This window comes from Plutella xylostella, chromosome Z (assembly GCF_932276165.1).
Source record: "Plutella xylostella chromosome Z, ilPluXylo3.1, whole genome shotgun sequence".
Taxonomy (NCBI): Eukaryota; Metazoa; Arthropoda; class Insecta; order Lepidoptera; family Plutellidae; genus Plutella; species Plutella xylostella.
In genome coordinates, this window is record NC_064012.1 from 10,064,392 (window position 1) to 10,088,643 (window position 24,252).

Here is a 24,252-nt window from a genome sequence, read left to right on the forward strand (position 1 = left end):
CCCCCGTCCTTCCCCACGCTCATCACCTAGGAGTCAGGACTTTTGGTATGTTAACAACCTAAGCCCCCTGAATAAGTTTCTGAAGGAATCGCTTAGTTACCTGCTCACGCACTCTACACCTCATTTTGAGTCATTTATTGACTGGACTAAATACTTACCGACGATAGCAAAGTAGGTAGGTAACGTATACTATGTGCTAATCCTGAATGGCAGCTAAACATAGAAGACATAAAAAATGCATTTTCGAAGGTATAAATCCCGGCTAATTCACTACGGGTTCACCCGCTTCAAAGAAACTAGTGACCACATATCTATCTGTAGTCCGACTACATCTGTCAAAAGGTGGCAATATACAGAAAGGCAACGCGGCTTACTCAACTTTTTTGTCATAAATTAAAACTGGTGGTAATTAAAAATATTAGTCAAAAACTAAGAATTGCTTTAAAAACCGTCTAAGTTTTAAAATAAATAGGTATGATTAAAATAGAATATATATATTTATTCAAATTACACTTATACTTACAAAGCAAAGCACTGAAAATATTCTTATTAAATGAAACACGTATGTTATTTCTTAATCTAAGTGATCAGTCGCTTAAAGCCTCAATAATAATCAAATTAAATTAAGTTAAGAGGGCATTTATGTACTTATGATACTAATGATTGTACGTATTTTATTTAAGGCACTGTAAGAAATTTTAGAATGACTATTCTATTTGTATCAGCTTTCAGACCCAAAATACTTTCATAGCTTGTTTGTCAATTTCCAGTGGTCCGTTGTTCCAGCCTCCTGTGTCGCCAATAATATCTCCTTCAGTGAAACCCCCATCTTTACACGGTGTTGGTGGAATTATGTTGATTATTGGTATACCAATTTCTTGGAAAGAGCTCATTGACGAAAATCCACTCTCATCTTCTATGAATATTGAGGAACGATGAAAATCTCCAGTGTTATTCTGTCGAGATTTGGTCAACGTATTATTGGGTAGAGCGCAATCGTTCAAATTTTTTGAAGACCCCATATTTGAGTTTTTTTCAGCAGGATTATCCTCGAAATCGTCTATGTTAACGGAATATAGCGACGGTGACTTCGATCGTTTCGAGTTATTATCAGTGACATCCAATCCGTTAGAACGGACTATGTTAATATGCTGACTATCATTGCTTACATTCAAACCAAGCGATTTAGAAACTTCTTCTTCCATGAGATCTATGAGACTCTCATTTACATCATTTTTACTTGACGTTTTGTTCAAGTCGTTAATTAAATCAATCTGTGTAATTTTTCCGTTATTACCACCGGTGTTAACGTCTTTGTATAAACAAGTGAGATCTGGTAATTTTGTGCTAAGTACTGTATTGGCAAGAGTAATAAGTCTCGATATTTCTTCAGTAATTATTTTGGTGGTTTCGGTATCAGGCACCAAAGATATTTTTGATTGATTCCTGAAAAAGAACATCACATAAAGTATACGTAAAAATGAAAAGAATCGTATTGTTTTAAATATTCAAAGGAACTAGGTAATGTAGGTAAATTAAAATAATTTGAATCATACAGTTTACAAGACAAGTGCGATTGTGAGCAAAGGGAGGAAGACTGTTTTAGGTACTTGCTTGAATTACATGTACATGTACTAACACGATCCTCCTGGCTTTGCTCGTCGTCAGTGACGAGGGTGGTTACTACGACCTACTTTTGGATGTGCACTTTATAAAGAAACATCCTGTATATGAAACGTAACGCTATACGCACGCCTAGTTATAACGCTGTACGTCTAGTTTACAGGTTTTTAAATTTTTTAAACTATGTCGTCATCTGCATATATCTGTCAAAAGTTGAATGATAGTTTCCGCTAGAGGCGCCACTTTGTAAGCGAGAAAACGTAAACTTTTATAGTTTGCGACAATCTAACAAACCCGTACTAGACCTCTCACTTATAGTTAGTACCTATGTTCTTGCGATTAACTTGATTGCGGGTCATTAATTGATAATGACTTCTGTATAAGGTAATTTATTACAGTATTTAGAAGCGCAAGCCCACCCACAAAGCTCTCACCAGAACAAAAAACACTTACCAAATACTGTTAACTTCTTGGAAACCGTTGACGTTTGTTATGGATTTGCTGATTTTCTTTGAGTTCATGTTTTTGGCTGGACTCAAAGAGTACTCAGTATTTTTGTTGAAATGGAGTACCGATCTAGATCTCGGCAAATCAACTGAGTTGAATGATCTAGGTGATCTTGAACATAGTATTTCCTTCTTGGGAGATTCTTGAGGGTTCTGGTACTCCATGTGTTCCTTCACTCTGTTCAGGAAACTCACGATTTGCTTCAACAAGGCTAAATGCATTTGTCTATTGGTTTCAGTCTGAAATATTTAAGTACAATTATTTTGCTTTACTTTCGTTCAATTAACTACCTCTAATATTAATCAAACTCTAGCTAATCATGTTAAACGTAGAAAATTTCGCAAAAAAAATACTTATAAAAATACGCAAAGCAGAAAACAATCATAATCGCACAAACACGCATCAATTTCGCTTTAATTCTTTAGAAGGTACCCGTTATTATAGAACTTAATCACACACCTAATGAAGTAGGTAATGAAGGAAGAGATTATGTTCACGATAAATACCTGAGCCAACTGCCACTTCAATGTCTCGACTTCCATGTTCAACGCTGTTACTTCGGCGGGGTTGGTTTCATCTACCTTAGGAGTAGGGAAATCTGCCTTTGGTATAGGTATAGCTGCTGGTAGTGCCACTTTAGTACTCTGCTCCGATTTGTTGCCTTTAGAAAGTTGAGAACATGGCTCAATTCTTTCTAGAATCTGAAATGGAAATAACATAAATCTCAATGGAAATCTCTATACAAGCCCAAGGGTTAAAGTTGATATTTATCTAAAATTATTTCTTCGAAAATTAAATAGAAAGTTAAGTAAAAATAATACATAGTTTAAACAATCCACTACAGATGAAAATAATTTAAACGGAAGAACAGTGAATGTGTTTAGGCAACTCAAATATGCAGAACATTCGAAACAATAACATGTCTTGAATTCATGAATAATTGGTTATAGAATACTGTTACTCTTGCAACAGCGAATTTGGAACAGACACTACTAAATTATCTAACTTTGGTGAACTTCACTCGAGTCGATCCGATGACTTACTTATTTCCGTATGTATTTATAACGCATACGTAACCGATACGTTTATTGGCGGCTTTCTACTTAGGCGACATTGATATGAATAGGCGTCTATCGCGTGTCGCCTAAAAACGTCTAATTGTAAAAGTAACGGTTAGCCTTTACGTCTGCTAATAGAGGAAAAAAGTTGAGAACCAGCCAGTGATTGGTAATGTGTCGCACCATCTCCCACGCCGCGAACAATACGTTGCATGTCTATCGAGATGGCAAAAACCCGTGTACCGTAACATTGAACTGTGTTCATGTTACTTGGAACACATTTTTGATACAAGTTCACAAAGGCGTCCTCAATTTTGAAATGCATTCACAAATTTTACGTGATCGGCTCTATTTGTTGTAATAACGTTGATGTACCTACCTATTTATATAATTATGTATAAAATTGAAATTTTGCAGTTTTAAGGACAATAACATTGCTGTATGTAAAGTCATTGTCAGATGCAAATCGATCCTAATCGTCATTCATCACAACGTGTTTGATAAAATGATGGGAAATGCACTAAGGCCAATGACTGTCCTACTAAAAATGCCTGCAAAACGGCATTACAGTTATTACATTGTATGTACTTACATTAAATGATGTTAACATTTTTTTTTCGTTAAACAAACCATATTAGATAAATTTAATATTAAAATAAAAGACCGTCCGAAAGAGTCAGAAACACCATGCTACGCGCCACGACAGGTGTTATTGACGAAGCTGAAGAGGTAAAGGATCGGGAACGGAGGGCAGTTCATAAGAAGGCCATTGCCCAGCAGTGGGACATATATTATCAGAGCATTGAACAACGCGGACGAAAGGCTACATAAAAAAACCTATACTTATTACAATTATTACTACAATTCTATCAATAAACTATACAATCACCCAACGGGTCCTATGTTTCCTACTAAATATAAGGTAAGTAGGAGCCGAACTTAACTGTATGGATTTTCCAGAAACATCTAAGTAGGTTGTGTGATTTGTGCGTAAGTATAGCATGCCGAAAAGACTTTCCTTTTACTCTTTGAAAAAAGTGCAATAAAACCACCAAATAGAAAAATAGCCGACCGGGATTCACACAGATCTACCACAAAGGGTTTCATCTTTTTTATGACTCTTCGAACAATTATTTCTCCATTAAGGTCATCAGAACTGTTATGACCTCTTACGCAGTCTATCGAGCCTATATACCAACCGATTGTTCATCAGTCGTATCTTGAATTTACAGCTACCAACTCTACAATTAAAGCCTCTTTATCAGCAGCCATTGTTTGGGAATGATTGTTTCTTTCTTACCTCAGTGTTTACTTGTGAGATATTATTCACAGAAAGAAGTACACCACCTCTGTTTTTGTTTTCATTAAGAACAATAGTCATTAAGTCAGTGCCTTATAGCATACGTTTGTATTTACGCTGTACATTGTTTTATTAAATAAAATACAAAATTTATCAAACGTTAAACATAAAATCCACCCTAGCTTCGTCAGAAATAAAATACAAAAAAAATTAAATAAAACAAACAAACAAACAAAACACAACTTACTTAACTAAATAAACCACCCCAGGACGCACCCGACCCAAAAGTCCCCATAACGCTAGCTGCGTTGCCGCGCTGCACGGCAAGGGAGATCCTCTGTGCCAGGTACGCCCCAGAGCGGTAGTCAAAACCGCGGCTCCTCAAGCGTCGCCCAATCTCCCTGACGAACTGCCTCCCCTGTTCCCCCCAAACCCCAGTGGTCTCAATGGCCCCAAACCCCAGTGGTCTCAATGGCTACGCTTATAATTTATGTCCATACTTACTTATATAAAAAATTAAATTGGAAAGACTATTGTGGAGGCTTACTAGCTAACGTTTAAATCTTGTCACGTCCAAATTACCTACCTCTACATAGATTTACATATTGATGTCTGTTTAACAAATATCGATCCTTGGACCTTAGCTTCGGCTGTTTAGTTCAGTCATACTAAATCTGCACCTATAACCTATATAGGTATCAACTATCAATACTCAAGCGATCATCTACGAGTATAAGCTTATCAATTTGCTTAGGAATAAAACAAGCCCTTTGAGCAGCGCTTGCGCATTCTATGCCAAAGAGTATTGATTTCCTCCACGCAGGTATGTTACATGCAGTTTCTGCATCTCCGGTGACACTCTCACGTGTGTAGGGGGGTCACTACGGAAATCGAACGAACGTACAAACGAACGGTAGCTGTCATGCAATCTTTTTTAATAGGCGGTTCGCTGGTATTTTTATGCATTTTATTAGTTTCTAAAATTATGTAGCTATAGGGGCGCTGATCAAGATGTCACACAAATTACCCTGAACCGCCAATCGAACTATCTTCCGACAAGTGTCAAAAATATTCGTGATTCGCAGACTGATAGGTTAACCACCAATATAGGTATATTGGTGTTAACCACCAATATAGGTATATTGGTGGTTATCGCAGCGCTCCGAAGTTTACCGAAAACTAAAGTATAGGGGCTAACCACGACTCAATCGTTGCATCAAACGTACCGATTGCGTGATAGCTCCCGTTCGTTAGTTCGTTTGATTTCTATAGTGACCCCCCTGCCCACTGGAACCTCACACCGGCAAGAAGGCCACGGCTCTACATCTGGCCTGATCTGGGCTACTGGTGTACTGTCTCGTCTTACACTCGTGTTTTCTATTTCAACATGCCTAATGCAAAATTAACTAGGCATTATTAATTATGGTCTAATTGTTTAACTATTATTATTGATTGTTGAGATCGATTTGCTTACTTATTACTACTAGTTTCACTCTATACGAATTATAATTATGTACACTATGTGAGATAGTGTGCATTATTTTGTTACAGATTCCTATAAAACGAGCAATACTTTCGGTGGTCTGCCAACACCACCATATCAACTACAAAACTATTAGGTCGCAAAATTAAATCGTACTTTCGGCAAGATGTAATTTCACCTGCCTGACTCACGCAGCCATGGGCCGAAATGTTAGGGTTGTCGATTTAAGACGGTGCCCGCCGTGGTGTTTGTTTTGAGTTCCACGCGTCGTGTTGCCGTGGTCGGGTTGTCGTGAGGCAAGCCGTCACGCGTCGTCGGTTGTGCGTGACGACTTCATCCGCTTGGACCCTGCGGAAGCTATAATGGCGCCCTACCCTCGAGCCTCGCTGATGACAAGTGCATGGGGCCTTTGTCTTGCTCCGTATTGTTGCCGGCGCATGCTTACGCAACGGAAACTAAACTACTTTTTAATGTCGCAGTCCTTTATGTAACTGGTACCAGGATTAATTGTGCCTGCCTACCTGTCTGCTACCTGTCGACGCTAATTTATGTGGGCGAGCTCTCGCGACTGTCGAGCAAAAAACACTTGGATTTACAATATGTATTTTTATATTAGGAACACTTTGAAATATCGAGTAAAAACGAAGCAGACAGCAATAGTTATGGTCTACAGAACTCAGTCAGATTCGCCGTAGACCTTTTTGTGTTACCATTTTGTGAAAGGCGATAAGTATTACAATTTTCAAGTTGCAACATATTTTCAATGACTGCTAAATTAAGTGAACATTTTGCTGCTTCCCTACAAAAATACTGTGCTCATTTTCCAAGCAGGAGTAGTAAAGTTGTAATATTATAGAAAGGTCCTATTTCGATTTGTCAACTTCATAACATCGAGTCCGCATGTCCTATGATGTTCATTTGTTTTACGGTTGGCGTAGCATTCCTATGTTTCTATCGTATCGTATGGTTTTTCTTAACTGTTCTATAAAAATCCACATTTGGCACTCAGAAAATAAACCACAATCACAGAACCCAGTTAGAACTAAGGGTTCACGCTTGGCCATCCTCATTTATTATTCCATGGATAGAGGCGGCGCGGGCACACACACACACACACACACACATACACGTTGTCAAGGACTCATGTTCAGCTCATACATAGTCACTCAGGTGGAAACTTACGGGGAAACACAATTACACCTTTTGTTTAACTATTACCTAATGTACGGCCAATTATCGGGTAGGTGAGCCTTGGCACCTCGTATTGGGGATGAGGATGACTGTTACTTTTGGTGACCTTGATAATGCCAAAAATGTACTCAGTCTCCCCACCCTTCCTCTTCCAACATTGTTAGTCTTCATTGGGCTGGCAAACCCAAGCTTTGATTGTTATACTTATACCATACGATACGATAGAATCCATTAAAGAAACCTTCACCAATAAGGGGAACTCATATAGCCATCATTTGTATAAACACAATCCACAATACATGCATACTATAAAGTCTAAAATGAAGCTATTGTTTTTTTGTTATAAATAATTATTAGTATCCGTTTCCTTTCCGGAACTAGTCGCTCGCTCAATAGTCGATGTTGATACTCTGCATGTGGCACATAATAACAAGGTATCACCGATCACACGCATGTACACTACCTGCTGCCCGAGAGCATCGTATTGCTTCATCGGCACTGCCTGCTGCCGCTACACGGGTTCGTTATCGACGCAAATAAGCGTCACTATATCGCTATACGCCATACATTGGCGGCACTGTGATTTGATGAACCCCCATTACACGAGTTTTTCGACGTCGATAACGAACCCATGTGGCGGCCGCTGTTGTTTAAATCATAACGTGAGTTGTTATTTATTTATATTATTATTGAATGATCGTCATCATCAATGAAAATCAGCAATAAGTTCACAGAATCCCCGTGTGATATGAGCAAAGCCTCCGAGATATTTTTTGGAGCGAATCTGAGCTCGCTTGCGTTTGAATTCCGAGTGAAAATTAAACGCCACCTATATTTAGGTAGTTAGTACGTGGTTAGTACCAATCAATGCCCACCAATAACTATCGACCTACTAGAATTGCACGTTCCATCTTAATCCAATCACGTTTTCTTGAATAAGAAACGATGAAACACACATACTTTCATATCATAGCATTAGTTGTATGTTTAGTATTGCGTGTGCTGTCCTGGATCCGGTATGGTTCCTTGTATGAGCCTATTGGGCCATATCGCCTAATTCTGTTCCTTGTTTGCGTAACAGTAAAGTTAAACTGGCCGGGCTAAACGATATGGCAGGTTTTGTGATGGGTACTACATAATATGGGGATACTTTCCCAGCTGCCAAATTAATGTTATGCGAGATGCAACTAAACGAGATGAACTAACGTGCCAAAGAAACGAGATAGATACGTGGTTTTCGCAGCGCTCCAAAACTTTATTTAGAGAATTATTACCCCCCAGTCAATTAACATTATTCAAGTTAAATGATAGCAGGTCGACCTTCTAAGCACGTGCAGTAGAAGAAATCCGTCTCAAAAACAATAAGTAAACCTAACAGTAGCTGCTATTGAGCAACTATATAATCATAACATTACCAAACCATACTTTGTAGCTTTCAGAGTACCTATTGATAGCTAGGAAATTCGTTTCGGTACTGGTCTCAATACTCAATCTTTTATTGCATTCATAAGTAAGTTTTACAGGTGTTCAATACATTAAATTAGGAACTTTATGGACCCTGTCGGTCTACCTAAATACATGCATCTATATTGCGTTATTTTTTAAAGTAGGTAAGTATTTCTTTAGTCCTTACCTATCTAGGTATCTAAATGTTATTATTTTGTTTTAATAAATACATCATGATTTCTCTAATAACTGTTGGTTTGGTTTTATAATTTTAACTGCCTGTTATTAACTTATCTACCCGTAATTAAAGAAAAATTGTATTCTTCGAAATGAAAGGTTCAAACATCTTGAATATTTCGGTTAACTATTACGATGACTATTACAAAATATATTTAATAAAAACATCCGCATAGCATAGTGTTTTAGATTGGTGTTTCGGAACATAAATAAAAACATAAGCGCCATTACAACCGTATAACCTACTTTATACATGTATTGTATGTACCTTGTGGTGTTATTGTGGTAAGCTCTGGTAAGCTAGAACTCATTTGACGAATGGTGTAGTGGTTATAGTGACCCTGACTGCCATGCCGAAGGTCCATGGTTTGGTCCCCGGCAGGGGGCAAATATTTGCAGAATATATAGGCCATTTATTTATCCTAACTTCCTAACTAATATTATAAATGCGAAAGTAACTGTGTCTGTCTGTCTGTCTGTCTGTCTGTCTGTCTGTTACTCTTTCACGCCAAAACTACTGAACGGATTTGAATGAAATTTGGTATACATACGGTCTAGACCCTGGGAAAGAACATAGGCTACTTTTTATCCCGGAATTCCCACGGGAAAACTTTTTAAGGCGAAGCGAAGCGCGCGGGAACAGCTAGTTTTAAGTAAATGACTCATGTTTGATTGAATGGAAACCGGACTGAAATGTTCACTTTTTTATAAATTGTAATCGTTTAGCAAGTTTAAGTTACGTAATATACCGGTTTGATGGGTTTTAAACGGAAGCATAACTTAAAGATCGATTGATTTTGGCAAAAATGTATGCATCTATCGACACCGACCTACCGGCCTACTATGACAAAGTTCAGTGGGTAGAGTTTAGTAAGATACAGGATGTTAAAAAGATAGGTAGGTATAGTAAGCGTAAAAAGGGGGTTCCCCTCATCTCGCCTAATCTTTATTGACCAAAACTCGTTTCGCATAACTCGTAAGGTCTAAACTTTTTTGGTCGAATCATCAGTTTGCCAAGTTTTACGTGGCATAAGGCTCGTTTCGCCTAAAACTCTTTTAGCACAATCTTGAAACACGTAAGTCTCGTTTGCTCAAATTGTTCGTATAGGTATAATCTTGTTTCTCCTAATATTATCTTAATAAATAATATATTAAGAATGTAAAATGTACAAATTGTGGTATTTTTCTCCTAGGTACATCCCGAACGTGGCGTGGCGTCGGACGTAAGGGAAAATTAGGGAAAAGCGTCGGACGTGATGAGATACCAGCAGAACTTCTTCGTACTGGTTATGTGTCTTCGCTACTCTTTGTGTTGATTCTGCGCTGCTGGGATGAGAAAGCAATACCCAAAGATATGAGAGACGCCAATATTGTTACATTGTACAAAGGAAAGGGAGACAGGGGGGACTGCAACAATTATAGAGGAATATCACTCCTGAGCATCGCTGGCAAGGCCTTCGCAAAAGTGATTCTGAAAAGGCTAGAATTACTTGCTGATCGTGTATACCCAGAAACACAATGCGGTTTTAGAGCTGGCAGATCTACAACGGACATGATATTCACCTTACGACAGGTACAGGAAAAATGCAGAGAACAACGTATGCCCCTCTTTACAGCATTTGTTGACCTACAGAAGGCCTTTGATACGGTCAGTCGCGAAGGGCTCTACCGTGTACTTGAACACATTGGCTGTCCACCTACTCTCTTAGCCATCATTAAATCCTTCCACGATGGCATGTGTGGTACAGTCGTCTTTGACGGTGAAGAATCGGGCCCTTTTAATGTTAATAGGGGAGTAAGACAAGGGTGCGTTCTAGCTCCGACCCTGTTTGGCATCTTCTTTTCTGTTCTTCTCTTGGTGGCCTTTAAAAACTGTGACGTCGGAGTTCACCTGCACACAAGGAAAGATGGACGACTTTTTAACATCAACCTGTTGAGATCGAAAAGGAACAGGTTGGATTTGTTGGCCAGAGAGCTCCTGTATGCTGATGATGCTGCACTGGTCGCAAATACGGAAGGTGGCCTTCAAGAATTAATAACCAAATTTAATAGCGCATGCAAGCTTTTTGGTATGACAGTGAACAGTAGGAAGACCGTCGTTATGGTTCAGGGAACGGACTATATGCCTCAGATAATGCTTGGTGAGGACACCCTTCAAATCGTGGACGACTTTTGCTATCTCGGTTCCACTACCACCAACAAATTGTGCAATAACAAAGAAATTAACACCAGAATAGGCAGAGCTGCGACCAACTTCGGAAAGCTTCATGCTCGTGTATGGAGAAATAACAAGCTGAATATCTCTACCAAGGTCTTAGTCTACAAAACATGCGTCCTGAGTATTCTCTTGTATGCATCTGAAACGTGGACAACCTACTCGATGCACGAACGCCGTCTAAATGCTTTCCACATGCGATGCCTTCGCGCAATACTAGATGTCACTTGGAAAGACCGGATGTCCAACGAAAGAGTTCTCGACATAACTCGCACCTGTAGTATCACTGCTACACTGAAACAGCGAAGGTTGCGATGGCTGGGCCATGTTTTACGTATGGACCCAGATAGACTTCCTCGCGCGGTGATGCTGGGCCAAATCGCAGACGCCAAAAGACCAGTAGGTCGCCCGATGCTCCGTTTTAAGGATTCCTGCAAACGTGACATGTTATCCTTTGGCATTAACCCGAACACCTGGGAAACGGCAGCCATCGCAAGAGCGGAATGGCGAGGCCTTCTGTGTGATGGAGTAGCTCACCACGACGAAGCCTGGCTCGATGGCTTGAGGCAGAAAAGACTTCGTGCAGTTCAAGAACCGTCTGCAGACTCACGCTACACTTGCGATCTCTGTGGCAGAAGGTGTCGAGCTGCAATCGGACTCTACAGCCATAGAAAAAGATGCGCACAAACCTCTTCCCATCGAATGGATTGACGCTGCAACTATCATCTGATCAAGATGTCGTGGCCAATGATGATGATGACATCCCGAAAATCACGATATTGAATTATCGAAATATCAAAAGTTAATGACCATTATAATTATTACAAACGCCATTAAACCCCATGGGATCGGAACCTAAAGATAGGTGCGACGACGAGCAAAGCGAGGAGGAGCGTGTTAGGTGCACATTTTCGTCAAAAGCAAAGCGGAGCGGAGCGGAGCGTTTCCTACATACAAGGAAACAATACAAGGCACCAGTTACCTAGCTACTATGTCATAGCATTATTAGACTAATTAAGAATTGGCCATGCCATTATTAGGCTAAACAATATTATGCGAAATAACATTTTACTAAACGAGATTTATGCCATACGATTTTCGGCGAAACGAGACTTTGACCAAACGTTACTATGTAATACGAGATTAGGCAAATAAATCTTATGCCAAAAAAGGTAGAACCGTAAAAAGGGGATGACTAAGGGGAGTAATTTTCAACATCTTTTGCAATATATGTTATAATAAATTGTATTTTTGTTGGTCTCGTGAATTGGCAAAACTGTTATTAATGATCGATAAACAAGCAATGAACATCGAACTTCCTTCGGGTTTTTTTTTAACCCTTTTCAATCTAGCGTTCAAATACTGAAATAACCTTCGTAGCATCGGTTTTATCACCTCCCCTACCCGCATGGGAGGGTTTGAACCCTATTTCCGGAACACTGTCGATTGTAAGTAGGTACAACCGCCATTAACCGACCGTCTGGCATTTACTAATGCCTGCAGGTGTAAAAAAACAGAGCAATTCCGCGTATTTTAATCAACATTACACTATAATGATGATGTTGTAAGAAAATAACTTCATAAGTTTTATTCTGGTTTTATTGTCATAAAAATGTTGGAGTATAATTTGTTACTAAGGTCATGGTCAATAATTATTTTGGTAGATTGGCAAGATAAGTGTATCAGACTATGATTAAATCGTCTATAATGGGCAAGTGATCATGATAATGATGACGAGATTGGCAAATAATCTCCAAAATTATTGTCATCTTTCGCGAAGATGCAAATGAAAAATGAGCGATGCGAATAAAATTTGTTGTGAATCAATTTGTTTCAACTCCGTTGTGTTACATCAGTTTAAATGTAAGGTGTGGTCCAAGGTTTCGCAACCCATGGTAAAGGCACTTGTGTTAGCTCTTATATTGATAAACAATATATTTATCAGAATTAGACAGATTCTATCAGTGTCATACAAAGATTTTACGAAATTATTAATAATAATAAGAAAATACATTCTCCCTACATTTCAAATAATATATTACTACCGTTTTATCAGACAGTATTTATTGGGCTACACCATTTCGTATTCTATGAAGGTAAATAATAAGTAAGGTACGTATAAGTATCTCGCTACCCAAAAAAATATGAAATACTTAACCATGATAAAATGGCGCAGGATATCTACGTGACCTTTACATCTGTGTCAAGAGCAAGAGTATCCACGAAGAGGAATCCATGCCATACGGGTTTAAATTAAATATCGAAACTTTTTATAACTACCTACACAATAAACATGAACAAAATTACCAACTTCTGTATGCGCCCTTCAATAATATAATGTAGAGAATACATTTAACAACGTGTAAATGCGTCCGCATCTCATAATAACAGTATTTTATAAATTGTAAATAACGATTAATCTTTTCTCATTGTTAATGTTACTCCTACAATTGTGGAAACACGATGAAAATGAATCCAAAACCCACGTTCCCAGTTAAAAGATTTTCCGATATAATTCCTATTAAGTAAACATTTAGTTGTAAGGTGAATAACCAGAAACCGTTTAAGATTAAGAGAACCTGTTAAAAATGTAATTAAGAGAAGAACGTACACAATGTAAGTTTAAAGATAACATCGCATCTTTCGCACGAAGGAGATTTATAGGAACAGGGTTTAAAGATTAGGCGTTAAAGAAGAAAAGTTCCCAGCTCACACCATATCTGCGCAACCTAACAACCTGCATTGTATATTCTGACCTTAGACTAAAAATATACGAACAAGATGGAGTGTCACATACAAAAACAAAGAAAGAAAGAAAGAAAAAAACATAAAACTTTATTTGACAATGACAGCTTATACTTAATTATACACCATAATAAAGAAGTAATGAATAAATTTGCCGTCGCCAAAAAGGCGTCCACTCAGCTATTGCAGCGCCCTTGGCCACAGCCAAGGACACCGCGCTGGTGTTTCAGTGGAGGCCTCTTTATTTATTTATTTATTTATACTTTTATTGCACAATATATAGAAGTAAATATGTACAATGAGGTGGACTTAATGCTAGAAGCTCTTTAGTAGTGAAAACAAAAAACTGTTCATTTTGTTTACTGTTAAACCGTTTAAGTTCAACCTAATGACATAAGGGCCTCTAGTACCGGTTTCGTGAATTTGGAAAACGATGTTTTTTTAGGTTTTCTTGTTCTATGGTCAAACTATCAAACCTGTACTAGACGTAAAGGTCACAAATCTTCAAACCAAACTATGTAATTCAAAATAAGAGCGTACAGTGGTAGAAGTACGGAGTTATTTGTCGAGAAGTTTCTTTTGCACTGACACTTCATCTTGTCCGTATATTGTTAATCTAAGGAGCCCCTAGTATGCTTAATTGTGTTGGCAACTTCCCGTCGGTCGCAGGAAAATGGTGTATTTGCATAGGCAGTGGCGTCGCTCCAGAAGCATCAGCGGGGTCACTCTATAAGACGAAAAACTACTTTTCGGAGCGCTGTTGCGCGAGCCACGACTCTACCTGGTTGTATTAAATTTGCTTACACGACAGCTCCTGTTCGTCCGGTTTCCGTCAGTATAGAGTAACCCCCCAGATACGTAGACAGTGCATGGGGTCTCCAGACACAATAGTGGCGTCTTATCTCCCTTTCATATCGCGAGAGCGGCTGTCACAATAGTATGCTTTGCCACTTCCGTTAGGAACTGACGGTGCCTGTAAATCTGATGATTTATGTATGAACCTGGGACTGCAAGTGCATGAAGCGATGCCGATTTGATGGACAACTTTGTAAAGTACATAAGTAGTTTGAATTTTTTAAAGAAAGCTAACCGTAATCGCGCTCTCCGTATAAGAAAGTCTTGTAAAAGGTAATCTTCAGACATTTTAACATCTTCTAAGTATCTCTAAGTCTCCGTTGATAGTGATAAGATTAAGATTTCTTAAATCTGCTAGGTCAGAGTGTTGTAGTATTGAGTGGCACTTGGGAGAGGCATAAGTCCAGCATTGGACGATTTTTGGCTGATGATTGTAATGATGATCATACGCTGAAGCCAGGTAATTGTTGTAAGTATGTACTTCAGTCTTAATTAAGTTATTTGTAAATATTGTGTATACTTAGTTACCTAGGTATACATAAATACAATGAGTACTTGTTACTGTTAGAAGTAACCCACTAACGATTATGAATATACCTAACTAGTAGAAAAAATCATATTTAAATTATTGAGTAAACAAGATTAGCACGATCCAAAACATCGGAAGCTAAGTCATCAATAGTCATCATAGAACCGACCTACTTACGTAGTTATTGCAAAACGCTATTTTATTCTGCAACGCAGCTAAAACAAAACAAAAAACATTCGCGAGCAATCGGGGCAGATGGTCAAAATTCGCAGTCGGCAGATTATTTTGTGGAGTGGGCGAAAAACAAAACAAACTCACCTTTTCAGCGGGTTCTGGTTTCTTGAGGGTGTCGGTAGGCTTCGGGCCTTCCTTCTTGGGGCTGGCGACCGGTGACCTGGTGATGTACCGGTTGGAGAGTCTCCGGGCGAAGTTGCTCTTGAAGTCCTCACATCTCATGATGGACTCGACTGGCCTGCCATACTCAGCGAGCTGATCATTGCCCATGCCTTGGGCGAATACGCTGGTCATGTTGAATGCTGGTGAATTACTCTTTGGAAGTCATTATTTGTCGGTAGTTTGTTTGGTTCGCTGCGCACGCGGCGGCGCACCTCCTGTCGCGGTAAAAGCGATCGACACACTGACTGACGTCAGCGCGGTATACGGTGCCGAGGAGTCGGGGAAAAGCGCTGTGTAGCGCTTTATCGAGGCGTAGATCTAGAATTCTTTCTACAGTACGGAAATACACACGGGTTTAGTAGATCCTGAAATACCTACATGGTATTCGTATTTTTCTCAGCAGCTGCCATCAATGTTCTTAGTCTTATCTAGGTGCCTTAGATAAAGTAGCCTTCGACATGTGGTGGTAGATGGTAACGACTAAACTTTAGTGAGATTTTATCTTTCTTAGGAGGCCCATAATATTTCATCAGCGATCACATATTGTATTCTTGACTGATTATTAAATTTAGTCCTACACTTTCCGTAGAATTAATCGTATTTTCAGTGAGCTAAAATACTGTTCATCATCGGTTATCCTAACTAATATTATAAATGCGAAAGTAACTGTGTCTGTCTGTCTGTCTGTCTGTCTGTCTGTCTGTCTGTTACTCTTTCACGCCAAAACTACTGAACGGATTTGAATGAAATTTGGTATACATACGGTCTAGACCCTGGGAAAGAACATAGGCTACTTTTTATCCCGGAATTCCCACGGGAAAACTTTTTAAGGCGAAGCGAAGCGCGCGGGAACAGCTATTTCGAATATTTTACAAACTGTGCAAGAGCCATCTACCGGTATTCACATCAACGTGCTTATTTGGCTTTGAACTAGCCTCCTACATTCAAACGCATATTCAAACCTTCACTTTCACGAGCTAGTAAACAAACTCTTTATAACTTCACTGTAACTCTTATACAAGGTTTGCAATATGTTGTCAATGCGTTAAACAGATGGCGCTGATTATATTATCTTATTTTTTTTGAATGTAGATTCTAGAACAGTCGCTGGGTCATCTAGCTGTTGTAGTAGAAGTTAGATGGAAGGAAAACTTTTATTCGGTTTTTCCCCACACCCATATATTTTTATACTTACCAGCAGGTAAACTTTAAATCTTATAATGCTATACTTACTACGGCCTAGGTCAAAGTACCTATAAATTTGAGAAATAAAATCTCTTTCTGATAATCTTTGGTAGAAGGAACTCAGTGAGGACTATGAGGAGCATGTGAGGAGAGAGCTTCTCTAAAATCCTTGGGAGTGAGAGAAAAAAGTTTCTATGCCAAATCTATTTAGCCGTGGTTCTACTGTCAAATTACATCAGTCGAGTGTCCGTCTCTCTGACGGAAACGGAACAATAAACTCAGACATAACCTTAATATTTCGGCAAAACATTTTAAATTATTGTTTTAGCTACGCTATGTATCTCAACCAAAAGGCAATTGTTCATACTTACTAAAAAAAACTTAATTAGTAAATGATGGATTAACATTAAAAACACTATGGAAGAACATAAGAAACTGAAAACATCATTAGAAAGTAAGAATATTTTAATAATTTTCTATTGTGAAACCATTGGGTTATTTAATTATCAATTAAACTGATGTATAAAACAGTAATTTAACATCACGATTCCTACTTACTCATACAACTTAGGCCATAATAAACTCAAACATGCACTTATAACATTTTCTATATTCTTTTCAGTTGTATCAATATCAGTGCCACCACCCTTACAAGTCGTTGTTAGAGTGCTGAAATGTTTGAAAACTGTGATTCACTAATCTAGCTGCTAAAGAAATGAGGATTCGAAAATTAACAATCACTTTTAGATGAAAACTCCGACGACTTCCTTCATAAGTCAAACGAGTCAAAAGTTCCATTTCAATGTGTTGGAGTTGACGATTATTATCGTGGCATTTCTTGTGTTCTTCATAGCTGTACTTATCATTTACAAAGTGGTATTCGTACCACCAGCGGTAGTTCGACCAAATGCCACAAACGAATAAATCAGGGGACCATGAAGCTTTATAGGAGCACAAGATTTTTCTGTGAAGAGACAGTATGTATATCATTCGATCCTAATCGAAAGGTTTTTCTTAAAATGCTATTTAGATGTTAGACCTCCGTTGGCTTTTGCTATAAGTATCCCTAACCCGCCCTCCTAGCAAGGGTATTACAATGAAATGTCTATACCAATAGAGCGTTACGTGGTCACTATGATGATATATTTCATCAATTTCTCTAGTTTCAGCAGCGCCTACACACAACAACCCTGTGAATGGAGGACAGAAGCGGTCACCGTCGTGTGAACTTGCTAGCGCGACTTGTGAAGGAGTTCAGGGACCCTACGACCCTACACCGCGTCGCAGTGGCTCGCACGTCGCCCCTGCCCGTGGCCTCACACTCCGGCGTGGACCCACCGGGATGGTCTACATTCAGCAAGTATAGGCAGGCTTTCCTATGTTTTCCAGTGGAAATTTTTCAAGATTTTTACCAATTGAGATTGTCACCGATGCTGACACCCTTATGTAGAATTTTTATCGCCTATTGTTGCAATAGATACTTACTTATTGCTGTGACATTTATAATACCGATCGTTTATTTTTTTTTGGGTAAACGTTATTATAGACACGATAACTGTACCTACATTACAGTAGGTATTATGATATTTATCGTAGACCTTGGCCATGATGAGCATAATATGCAATGTAGCGATTATTGAGTAAGTAACTATTTTTACAGCTTTAGTGAAAGAGATAACGAAACTCCTTATGCTGTCCCAGTGGTTAATAATATGCGCAACAGACTAAACAATTTATACCAAAGATGGAGAGAACGAACACGGTGAGCTTCATTTTATACATTCACATATTCAGAAATATTACAATTTGTAACATTTATAAAATTCCGAACTTATCGATTAACATTTACTCAAAAATCAATACTAAACATATTTTAGTTGGCTTCTAACATTCGTGAAATTTTCAGGAATCTTGTAATCGAGTTTATGAAACCAACAGACAGTGAGTTGAGCTACGCGCGCCGAGCTGAAGAGAGCCAGGGGACTCAGTACTCACATGATGCGCTTCTGCGTACCTCAGAAATACGACGACGCTTCGAAAACGGATTCAACAAATTATACAATTGGGTTCTAATTTTCGGGTAAGAAACGAATATTTAATTATGTGAATGATGGAATAAGCGCTATTTTGTTTGCCTAAGTTTGACTGCAGCAATTTATATTTTCTCAACTTTTTACAGACACCGTTGCTATGATTATGTGGCACCAACAACATCATCTGTTAATGTGTCTCCGCCCCTGGCTATCACCCATCAGCCCTTGTGTCCCAAGCCAGAATTGGTAAAGATAGCAAAGAGAAAATCCCACACACATTTCACTCTAGCGAAACCTGAATCCATTTATGAAGTCCAGAACATCTGCAATGTTACAGAACCAAAATTTTACCCGAAACCATTTATATCAGAAGAGCCAAGTTTATCAAGTACGACATCAATGAATACGGATTTAAACATTCTGGTGCCGACAACTATACTTTCCATACTCCTACTTATTTCCATTATTCAACTTTACAAATGCTTAAAGCAGTATTTCAACAGATCTAGATATTAGTAGTTACCAACAGAGCTATCAATAATTCCAAGCATAATGGCTTACCCAACTCAGCCTCCATCCACGACACCCCCTATGACTCCTATGTCAGCTCCCGTCACCAGATCCTACGCATCGCCCAGCCGATCCCCTCCGCACGCCGGCTCCCGACGAGCTACTTCCATGTTCTACACTCCTCGCCCCAACCCCAAAGGAGTAGTGAAAGTGTACCCTAAAAAGAGCAGACTTTCATCACAGCCTCAAAGATCTATGTCAGGAGTCACGCCCCAGATGTCACAGCTCGTTAATGAAAGGCGCATGTTCCTGTCGCCATCTGTCAGGCGGAAGCCGTCAGCCTTCGCGTCCAAGTCTACCCTGCAATCCACCCTCACGCCGCGGCCACAGCCTCACATGTTGCGCACCTCGAGATCCCCCTATGGCTCACAAAGCTGCTTGCCTACTCCAGGGTTCGATATCCAAGACACTTCACCACAAATCTTACCCTCACCATCATCTATTTATTATCCTTCCCCGTTACTTAACCAATCACACTCGAAGCGATCTCCTCTCCAGACAAAACCAACTCCTAGAATGACGGTGCCCGCACCCATTCCAAGCGTATCTACCAACTCCGACTATTCCTATCAACAGTTTTACCCAGAAAGGCCTTCGAGTTCAATGCGACGGCCACTGTCTGTATCTGTTGAATCCTCGATTGCTGAATCTTCTTTCGATACTGATAGTTTTAGTTCGAAGCGTTCATCTTCGCTTCGGTCTGCATCTCTGGACTCACCGCCTTATCCATTTGAGCAGCTGATGGCGATACCGGAGGAGTCGGCTGGCTCGTCGGTGATGAGTGGGGTGCCGGTGCGGGGCTCGCGTTCCGACCCCACCCCGCTTCCCCGCGCCCGGCTGTCCCCCGCCCCCGCCCCGCCGCCGCCGCACGCACCCCCCGGACCGTCTACCCCTAGTCGCCTCTCTCGACCATCCGTCGCCGATTTACCCTCTTTGCTAATATCTGCGTTGCCAAACTTAAGCATGCTAGAGGTGGCAATAAGACAAATTAAAAACGAATTACTATCTCAGAATGCAGCCTCTGTACCGTCGACTGTTGGGTTAATATTTGTTATAGTGACTCTTTTCTACTTTTACACAAATATGAGTCAAGTTGGGTTCGAATGAAGGTCCGTCTATAAATTTTCTTTCCGTATTAAACTTGATCCTACTCTCTAGAGCACAGGTATACGTAAAGAACTCATTGGCATAGATGGTGATAAGATAAATGATAACTGTGAATACCTTTATACCTCTATATCTTGGCAGTGCAACAATCACGAATACATAAATTGTAACATTCAATATATTTATAAATAAACATTATGGCTTTTTATTTCTCACTACTTACCTATAACAAATAATAATATTAAATATATGCATTGACAAAAAGTCATCCATCCCGTCCAATGCGAACTCAAGTGTAAGTACATCTCATAAAATCACACATCATCGCATGACAGTCCCGCCTTTCTTCAAGCTCATTTCTGCTATCTCATATAATTGGACATTAGCCCATACGCCTTTAATGTTACAAGGCCTTTAACTATTCATACGATCAAACGCAAACTATTATAACCCTTATTATCTAAGCACTAACAACGCTTAGTTTGACACACTAGAGTTATACATGTAGTGTGGTCCAATGTGGGTCAGTGACTGCAGGCCCACCATAGCAGTTGTGACATAATCTGACGTAATGATACAAACTTGAATCTTAGCTGGTCATAACTCTTATGCCCGAGCAGTAGAAGCCATTTCCGTAAACGGTCTATTATATTTAATTTTTTGTGTATCATTGCTAACATCACTACAATTTTGCGTAAAGATGTAGATAATTGAAGTATTATATTATTTACTTACGAGCTTCATAATTATAGTAAGTATATACCTATATATTATGTTCTTACACACTGAATTATACGACACACTTTGTTAATTAGAGGATCATACATAGGTAGTATCACCGAATAATAACCGAAGGTTATTCGATGACACAATAGTTCTTTTGTACCGAGGAGATTGGACTGAAGATGAGTCAATCATAAACCAAAGTCTTGATCTAAAATGCTAAACATGGAGTTGAGGAAGACGGTCAGGAGATGCACTATGTAAAAGAGGTTTATGTAAGCCGCCATGTAAAAGACAAAGAAGTTGCGAGATGGATTGAAAACTCCACGAAAAGCTTCAGAGCCTTACCACAAAAACTTAGACAGTATTTAACAGATGTTAAGCGCTGTCAAACGCATACGAAATCTGTCAAATTTAGTTTTAAACACTTGTTAAACAGTGTTTAACGTTTTTTGTGGTAGTACAGTCAGTCTTTGACGGAATATCAAATGTACTAACAACCTGAAAGTTTGCGATTGAGCGATTGAGAGCAGCACTGTGAACACGCTAGACTGTGAACAGATTTTGAAAAAAAAGCAAATTACTTTACCTACCTATTATTTGAAAAACCATGGTAAACCGTTTTTTATAACCAGGTACCACGTCACTCCGAAATCTGCAATCTTCGAAATCTTGCTGTGCGGTGTGCGTGCTATACTGATTGGAGAAACCTGAAATAAGTATGTAGGATGAAGTTCATGACATTGTTATCATCATCATTATCATTGCATTGTAAATATTCACTAATGTATGTAGGTACCCCTAATAAGAAACAAGTGTTTTCTCTTTTTTAAATTACAAAATCTATGTTTGGAGGAAATGGTAGAGGTAATTATTTCTCACTAAAAGGCTCGCGTTTTGTTACGTAACAATTTAGAACATAACAGTAATCGTTTTTTTTTCAAAAACCACGGTTGTTATGTAAGCTTTTTATAGATGTGTTGCAAAAAGTGTGCATTCTACGCTCTACCCTAAATATTTCAACAGTTTGGTCTTTGCGTGACCCTACAGTATACGTATACAGTGTTGCAAAAGTGGTATAGTAGGCCCAAAAGGGGTGAGACATGGCGTCATCGGTCATTCTGAACCACTTCTGTCTGACTTTTGGGAATTCACTCTCTAAAGAGTGCGACCAAAGGATTCAGTGGAGAAGCTAAATTACAAACAACTTCAGAAGAGTCTGCGATCCCTGACATCAACGTCGGATCCCTAGCAGGTCTTCCGACTAGGTCAATTTCCTACAACCACCCCTATCGGCTTACTATAGCACTTTTGCAACATCATGTAGAAAGCTTAGGGACTTGCCGACTACATACGCAACAGCCATACCATTAATTTGTGCAATGACCCGAGTGAAGTAGGTATACATCACTGCTGAACCAATATGTAAATAATTGTTTATATTTTACTTTTGATGCTGTAGCAGAGATAACTTGTCTATGTGCTGTAGCCATCGACCTAGTAGAAATTATTCGTATGAAGTCGCGAGTCGCGAGATGTACTCGAGCGGCTAACACTTTTGTTAAATGCAAACCGGCGGCGTTTGTCCCTTTCCTTACGTTCGCTCGATGATTGCGATTCGATTCGCGATGATGCTGTAGAGTAAACAGTGTGGTATAGTATAGTGTAGTGATTTAAGGGCCTTTTGTTTAACACGTACCTTCAACTGCTATCGATTCTTTGCTTAGAAGAAATAATGAGATTTTCGTCACAAAAACATGTTACACTCCATTTCCTAATGAATATAAGCCGAAGGTACCTATCTATATTGCACCTAGCACTAGAAGTAAGTACTCGTATTGTCTGAAACAGATTTTGTGGGTTAAAATCTATTAGATAACTAATTAACGTATTTTATTACTTTTATACTTAATCATATTTCAGTCCACCACGTAGTGAATAATTACAGTATTTTTTCAGTGTTCGAGTTACCTATTATATAACTTCACACATTATACTTAATTAAAAATAATCTCTTCACATTGATCGGATCACCATAGCATGCAGCATTGCTAAAGAAATGTTGCCAACTTGCTAATATCTAAACCAGGCTTTGACGCTAGTTAGTTCCTAGAAATATGTAGGTACTTTTACTTTAATTTCTTACCCACATTATATACTTACATATGCCTATTTCGTAAAATAAACCGATTGTACATTTTGAACTAAAACTTCCACAATTTAGACTATTGTACCAGGTCACAATAAAAATAGCTGAGAAATAGCTGCACTTGCGAACAGATCTTCATAATTCTTTAAGACAAACATACTATACAGGTTTCAATTGAAATAGATGACTTAGCACGATATCAAATGTGGGTCAGCATTTGTTGCTGATAAAATGTAAGACTGATTGCAATAGTCACATTCACAGTCACACTACTGGAGGCACAGTAAGTACGCACCTACAATAATTATGCAAGAAATCTCTGCTGAGTTGTGACTGACATAATATCAGATGCAAATGTTGGGACATTTTTCTGGCGTCACACAAAAAACGACAAAAAATAATATTGCCGCACTCAATTGTTATTCTTTATAACAATTTTTTATAAAAAAAAACCAGAGATAGGTAAAAATCATCGCGTATAATGAGATTATTTAACTTATGAAATAAGCATTTCCTGAATCATAAGTGTAGGGGAAACGAGGGGTACTTATTCTATTCTATTGTATTCAGACGTGGGCGAAGCTCCTGTACGTGGCTCTCTCGAGTGGAACCTTTGTACATATCCCCTTAATCTTAGGTCAGCCAGCCTAGCTCCCGAGTAAACTGGAGCAGTAACAAGGGATATAAAAGCTATAGGACCGATTTGTTTTTGAGTAAGTAAAGTACACAACAACAGCGGACGATAGGGCTGATGATGATAAAAAAATCTAATTTAACTTCTAGGCTCTCCAAAGTGCCATCTTCAACTCGCTGAAGTTGGTAGTGTGTGGATAAGGCCGACGACTATATGCAACTAATGAGTGGGGCTATACCGTTGGTACCAACCTATGCGACTGTGGT

At 39.0% G+C, this 24,252-nt stretch overlaps 2 protein-coding genes across 3 annotated transcripts; one reads left to right on the plus strand and one right to left on the minus strand.

Annotated features, from left to right (window-relative positions):
• Nucleotides 1-68: 68 nt before the first annotated feature.
• On the minus strand, nt 69-16,089 carry LOC105384132. Its single transcript, XM_038121856.2, has 4 exons — nt 15,508-16,089; nt 2,637-2,831; nt 2,077-2,369; nt 69-1,446 (listed from the first exon to the last, which is right to left on the minus strand). The coding sequence occupies exons 1-4, from the start codon at nt 15,715-15,717 to the stop codon at nt 729-731; spliced, it is 1,416 nt and encodes a 471-aa protein (XP_037977784.2). The 5' UTR covers nt 15,718-16,089; the 3' UTR covers nt 69-728.
• A 913-nt stretch (nt 16,090-17,002) lies between these two features.
• Nucleotides 17,003-20,675, plus strand: LOC105384122 (flocculation protein FLO11). Of its 2 annotated transcripts, none has more exons than XM_011554307.3 (6): nt 17,003-17,224; nt 17,393-17,747; nt 17,934-18,130; nt 18,431-18,532; nt 18,677-18,850; nt 18,950-20,675. In XM_011554307.3, exons 3-6 carry the CDS (start codon nt 17,967-17,969, stop codon nt 19,317-19,319), a joined length of 810 nt encoding a protein of 269 aa, XP_011552609.3. In that variant the 5' UTR covers nt 17,003-17,224; nt 17,393-17,747; nt 17,934-17,966; the 3' UTR covers nt 19,320-20,675. The 2 variants fall into 2 exon arrangements, with proteins under 2 accessions (XP_011552609.3, XP_048488842.1); XM_048632885.1 differs by having other exon boundaries at nt 17,007-17,224.
• Nucleotides 20,676-24,252: the final 3,577 nt, after the last annotated feature.

Excerpts from the sequence above, each read along its gene's own strand:
- LOC105384132 (XM_038121856.2), bottom strand. The coding sequence starts at position 15,717 with ATGACCAGCGTATTCGCCCAAGGCATGGGCAATGATCAGCTCGCTGAG. Across the intron at positions 2,370-2,636 it reads TGAAGTGGCAGTTGGCTCAG|ACTGAAACCAATAGACAAAT; the intron begins GTATTTATCGTG and ends TAAATATTTCAG. Across the intron at positions 1,447-2,076 it reads CAAGAAGTTAACAGTATTTG|GAATCAATCAAAAATATCTT; the intron begins GTAAGTGTTTTT and ends GTTCTTTTTCAG.
- LOC105384122 (XM_048632885.1), top strand. The coding sequence starts at position 19,356 with ATGGCTTACCCAACTCAGCCTCCATCCACGACACCCCCTATGACTCCT.